This window comes from Bufo gargarizans, chromosome 2, assembly GCF_014858855.1.
Source record: "Bufo gargarizans isolate SCDJY-AF-19 chromosome 2, ASM1485885v1, whole genome shotgun sequence".
NCBI lineage: Eukaryota > Metazoa > Chordata > Amphibia > Anura > Bufonidae > Bufo > Bufo gargarizans.
The window spans coordinates 699,883,888-699,889,932 of NC_058081.1; the positions used below are offsets into that span (position 1 = coordinate 699,883,888).

A 6,045-nucleotide genomic window follows, 5' to 3' on the forward strand; every position below is an offset into this window, starting at 1 on the left:
AATTGCCGAGCCAGCACTGAACTATTTTCAGCAGTCCCATAGAAATGAATAGAGGGCCGCTGTACATGCGCAGTGTGCCCTCTGTGACTTTCAAGGCTCCGTTTATGGGAATAACTCTTTAAGGATCTGAAAGAAAACATCTGAGGCTTGTTTGGCCACTTGGTTTCGGCCAGCACATCTGGTTGTATTCCTATGGGGCAGTGGTTTTGGGTGTTGGGATGTTTCTTTGTCTCAACATTGAGGCAGATTTATCAACCACCACCCAAGACATGTTCTGATGCCTGGTCCACTGCACAGAACTGATTTGCAAAGGTTTTCTCCCACATATGTGGTTGAATCATGCAAGTACAACTTGTCATAGTTCAGTGGCTGCATTATATTCTGTGCCTATACTGTCACAACTGCCAATATTAATAAATGGACCCACTTTGTTTGAGGTTAAAAATTTGCAAAGATCCTGCATTATTAGGTAGCATTAATGTCTGTAAGAACATTAGAAGCTTTTTTCGAGATCATAAAGGAAACAAATGTTTTTCAGGTTTAGCACTTTCCGTTTCTCTTCCAAGAAATTGAACTTGCGGTTCTTGGTGCAGATGGAGAAAGCAGAAGAGAAAGTCTTGGTGTCAGCACCAGCAATGGAGGAAGAATGAGGATGTGACACTTGCCTTCTTCTTCTTGGGCAGAGATTACTGGTCACTGTAGGCAGCACAACCTATAGATTTGTCCAGAGCACAGCCTACAGACAGAGGTCAGTACACAATTTAGGGGACATATGTGGTGGGGGTTGTCAGGTTATATATAGACCTGACAGGGGACAACACCAGAAATAATGATATCAGAGTATATGGCAAAAATTCTTCTCCGCCTTCCTCCGGTGACTGCACCTTTGTAAACGGTCTTAATCTTTCTAAAGCATCTGCACCCTCCTCTGGTGACACATTTGTTTTATGGCTGCACATTCATCCAGTTATTGCACCTTTGTCCACTGACAGCACCTTCCTCAAGTGACAGCTCATACCATCAGTGACTACACTTCCTCTGGTGACTGCACATTTGTCCTTTGATAGCACCTTGCTCCAGAGACTGCACCTTCTTATGGTGACTGTACCTTTGTCCTTTGACAGCACCTTGCTCCAGAGACTGCACCTTCATTTGGTGACTGTACCTTTGTCCATTGACAGCATTTTCCTCTATTGACAGCACCTTTCTCCAGTGTCTGCACCTTCTTCCAGTCTCTACACTTTCTTCCAGTGACTACACCTTCCTTAAGTGACTGCATCTTTCTCTGATGACTGCACCTTTCTCAGTTGACTGCACATTCTTCCAGTAACTGCACCCTCCTCTAGTGACTGCACTTTCCTCTACTGACAGCATCTACCTCCATTGACAGCACTTTCCTCCAGTGTCTGAACCTTCTTCCAGTCACTACACTTTCCTCCAGTGACTGCATCTTCCCCTGATGACTGCACCTTCCTCAGTTGACTGCACATTTTTACAGTAACTGCACCCTCCTCCAGTGACTGCACCTTCCTCCAGTGACTGCACCTTCCTCCAGTGACTGCACCTTCCTCTGATCACTGCACCTTCCTTAGTTTACTGCACATTCTTCCAGTAACTGCACCTTCCTCTAGTGACTGCACCTTCCTCCAGTGACTGCACCTTCTTCCAGTAACTGCACCCTCCTCTAGAGACTACACCTTCCTCTAGTGACTGCACCTTCCTCTAGAGACTACACCTTCCTCTAGAGACTACACCTTCCTCCAGTGCCTGCACCTTCCTTAGTTTACTGCACATCATTCCAGTAACTGCACCCTCCTCTAATGATGGCACCTTCTTCTAGTGACTGCACCTTCTTCCAGTGACTGCACCTTCCTCTAGTGACTGCACCTTCCTCTAGTGACTGCACCTTCCTCCAGTGACTGCACCTTCCTCCAGTGACTACATCTTCCTCAGTTGACTGCACATTCTTCCAGTAACTGCATCCTCCTCTAATGATGGCACCTTTTTCTAGTGACTGCACCTTTGTTCAGTGACTGCACCTTCCTCCAGTATCTGTACCTTCTTCCTTTGACTGCTTCAGAAGGTGAACCTCTTTATATTGTCTGATGTTCAGAAGTGATAGAAACCAATAGCTTATGAATCTGAATGGAATACACCAAACTCACCGATTGTAGGAGACACTGAAATGTAAATTTCTATGAAAAATGTACTGGGAATGAAAACGTGTCATTTGATCGCTCTCACTGTGAGAAGAGACTTGTATAGATGGGGAGTAAATGTACAGGCTATGCCACTTTTCGTTTGTGAATGACCCTCACTGTCTATCCGTACAGAGAACCTCAATCATGTTGCTGGGAACTGGGACCATTTTCCTGACCCTGCTCACTTGGGTGGAGGGTTCAGAATTTACATGCAACACAGCAATGCCAGGTATGCCAGGTATACCAGGAATCCCAGGCAGAGATGGACGGGATGGGAGGAAAGGAACAAAAGGAGATAGAGGTAAAATCTTTGCTATGCACATTATTCCTTATGATCCATCTGAAACCTGGAAGGTGGGGGGCTGGCTGCTTGTGTGCATTCACTGTCTAATTTGCATGGGATGATACTATCTAGTGAGAAGATGACAAATTTTAGCTGATATACAGTCTGTTGAAATAAAAAGCAGGGGCAAAGCTATAGGGGGTGCAGAAGTAGCAGTTGCTACCGGGCCCAGGAGCCTGAGGGGTCCCAAAGTCCCTTGTGGTGCATAAGAAGACATCAGTATTATAGAAAGTGCCTGTTGGTCAAGTTACACCTCTGGCTGGAGGGAAGGGGTTAGGTCAATAGTTTGGCATGGGTGGGGGGGGGGTGCCATTTCAATTATTGCCTCAGCAGGAAGGCTATGTGATTCCCTGCCACGGGCCACAAAGCACTGAGGAAAGGGGGGCCTAAGCTGAACTCTTGCACCAGGGCCCATGAGCTATTAGCTACACCCCTGATAAGAGGGGTTATCTGGGATTAGATCATTGTTCATCTAGCCATGGCATAATGGTCATTCTCCTCTTCTGGTTTTCCAACTTGCCTTTCAGGTCACCATACTTTTTTTCCTGGTTCTCTATCTTTTGGACTTGCAGGTCACTGCCCTTCCCTGGTTCTCTGTCTTGGCTTACCAGTCACTGTTCTCTCCTTGTTCTCTGCTCCTTTGGTTTGCAGGTAACTTTATTTTTCTGGTTATCTGCCTTGGATTACAAGTCATGGTCTTCTCTTGGTACTTTGCCTTAGCTTAAAAGTTATGGTCTTTTTCTGGTACTCTGCCTTGGCTTACAGTCCATGGTCATCTCCTGGTACTGTGCTTTTACTAAAGGTCACTGTCTGCTCTTGGTTCTTCACCTAGGCTTACAGGTTACTGTTCTCTCCTGGTTCTCCACTTTGCCTTACAAGTCACTGTTCTCTCTAGGTTCTCCATGTCTTTAGCTTATAGATCATGGTCCTTTCCTGCATCTCTGCTCATTTGGCTTACAAGTTGCTGACTTTTCCTGATTCTCTGCTTTGGCTTACAGCTTACTGCCCTTTTTTTGTTCTCCAATCCTTCCATTTAGAGTTACATTCAGTTTCAAGGTTCTCTGGCTTGGCTTATAGAACACTGTCCTATCCTGATTTTCCACTTTGGTTTAAGTCACTGTCCTCTTTTGGTTCTCTTCCTCTTCTGTGACTGTACTGTCATATTGTCTTTTACTGGCTCTAGTTCCTTGCCACCTTCTCTGTCAGGGTTCCTCCCATTTCAGTCTATGAGCTTCTCATATTTTTTTCTCTATGCCAGTTGGGCAGAGAATAAGTAGGTTAGGGAAGACTATGTCCTCCATTTCTTCTTTGGCCACGTTGTTGCAGTAGGTAACCCATTTCTAGAGATTTTCCTGCCCTTGATTGAATGAGTCTGAATTTACTAACGTGATGGAGGACTGATGCCTCTTTTATGAATTTTTGTAATTTAGCTTATACTTTAGATTTGTTAGTATCTGAGCTATATCTAATTTGTGCTCTGATCTCACTGTGTCATCATACAGGAGTTCCAGCCATCTCCAACATATCCAATCTTAAAGGTGAAAAAGGAATTAAAGGCCCCCCAGGCCCAATAGGAAAAAATGGTCCAAAGGGACCACTTGGTCCTCCAGGAGAAAAAGGTGAGCTAGGCGCCCCTGGGGATAATGGAATGCCAGGCAACCACAAGCGCGAGTATCAATCAGCTTTTACAATGGCAAGATCAACAGAAAGCTATCCTACAAAAAACACACCCATCATATTCAACAGAGTCATCACCAATGACCACCAGGACTACAACATCACCTCAGGGACCTTTGTGTGCCGGATCCCTGGACTGTATTATTTTGTTTATCATGCCTCACATTCCTCCAATCTTTGTGTCTCTCTTTTTGCAGCCAATCAGAAAAAGGCCAGCTTTTGTGACCACATGTCCAACATTAAGCAGGTCACATCAGGAGGGGTGCTGGTCGAGCTGAAGAAAGACCAAGAGGTGTGGTTGTCTGTTAATGATTACAATGGCATGATCGGGATTGAGGATAATGACAGCGTTTTCTCAGGGTTCCTTGTATTTCCAGATTAAAGCTTTATCTGAGAATGTCCACCACAATGGGGCTTTTGTCCAGCTCAATGTAATCACAAATTAGTTAGTTAGTAGGCTAAGGCTGGCCCTATGTATTATGTAATTGTTGTTAAGCCAACAGCAATTTCTCACTGTGGTGGGGGTTGTCATATAAACATGTAAACTGAGTTCAGCCAATCATGCATGTTTATGAGGTTGATAGAGTAAGCCACTTCCAGGCCAATCTGTATCCCTTGGACTCCTGTATCCCATTCAGAAGACTCTGCCTCCCTCTGCACCCTTTATGCCCTCCAGACTCCCCTGTCACCACAAGAACCCTCTGCTCCTCCAAACCCCTCGAGACTACTATGTCCCCATTCAGACTCTTTTGTCTTCTCTCTAGGTTCTACTATACCCCTTTTGCCCACTCTGCCCCCTCTCCAGACTTTTATGTCTCCCTTCAGACCCCTCTGTAATTTCTTGAACTCTTTGCCCCCCTCCAGACCCCTATGTCACCTTCAGACACTTGTGTCTCCTCTCAAGACCCCTCTGTCACTTTCATATCTCTCTCTCTCTCATTTGGGCCCTTCTATGCCTCCTCTAGACCATTCCTCTCCATGCTCATTTGTTCTCCTCCAGACCCCTCAACCTTCTACTCCAGATTATCTAGGCCCTCTCCAGACACTTCTCTCCTTTCCCCAGACCCATCTGTTCCCTCCAGAGTCCAGACCCCAAGGTCTCCATTCCAGACCTCACTGTCCCCCCTGTAAACGATCACATGCTCTTTTTGATCCCAACCCTCATTACATATTTTCTGGATGCACCCAATACCCATAAACCAAGGGTGCATTCATAATGTGCTCACGATCATTACCTCTAACCACTTTCTGGGACCACCACTGCTACCAGCTTTGCCATTGTTACAGGACTAATTGTAGCCTTTATTTGCAGTATGCTTGATTGTGGCTTCTCTATGCATATTTACCGGTAGTCATTTAGTGTTCCGATCATATAATCACCATAACCTAGAAGATGAATAAAATGTCATTTAAAATTATTGTGAGAATTCTTCCTCTGTGGAGATAGAGATGAAGTACCTGGGACCAGCCCAAAAACCGCACAAGATGATCAATAAGAAGTTCAACATCCATCACTTTACTTCAAGAAGATAGGATACATTGGCTTAGCAGACAGTATCACACAAGGTAGGCTTAAATACAGCCTATGTAGCAACTTCAGCTCATCCAGACAGAAGGTAGGTTGTGATTGAAGTTGGTGGCATGGACCATGTGGGAGTTGCTTGGAGTCGTTTGTGCTTAGTGCTTGAACAAGAGGCTAAAGGTGGCCATATACATTAGACAGAAGTAGGTTAATTATTGAACATAATTTGAACAAGCAATAATCTGGTGAACAATCTTTTCACAGACACATTTTAGTCCATATTGGCTGTTACAGTTGCTCAA

At 45.0% G+C, this 6,045-nt stretch overlaps 1 protein-coding gene across 2 annotated transcripts; it reads left to right on the top strand.

Moving 5' to 3' along the window:
- Positions 1-605: 605 nt before the first annotated feature.
- Positions 606-5,639, top strand: C1QC (complement C1q C chain). Of its 2 annotated transcripts, none has more exons than XM_044278572.1 (3): positions 606-748; positions 2,334-2,502; positions 4,047-5,639. In XM_044278572.1, the coding sequence occupies exons 2-3, from the start codon at positions 2,346-2,348 to the stop codon at positions 4,601-4,603; spliced, it is 714 nt and encodes a 237-aa protein (XP_044134507.1). In that variant the 5' UTR covers positions 606-748; positions 2,334-2,345; the 3' UTR covers positions 4,604-5,639. The 2 variants fall into 2 exon arrangements, with proteins under 2 accessions (XP_044134507.1, XP_044134508.1); XM_044278573.1 differs by lacking the exon at positions 606-748 and adding an exon at positions 2,063-2,083.
- The last annotated feature ends 406 nt before the right edge of the window (positions 5,640-6,045 follow it).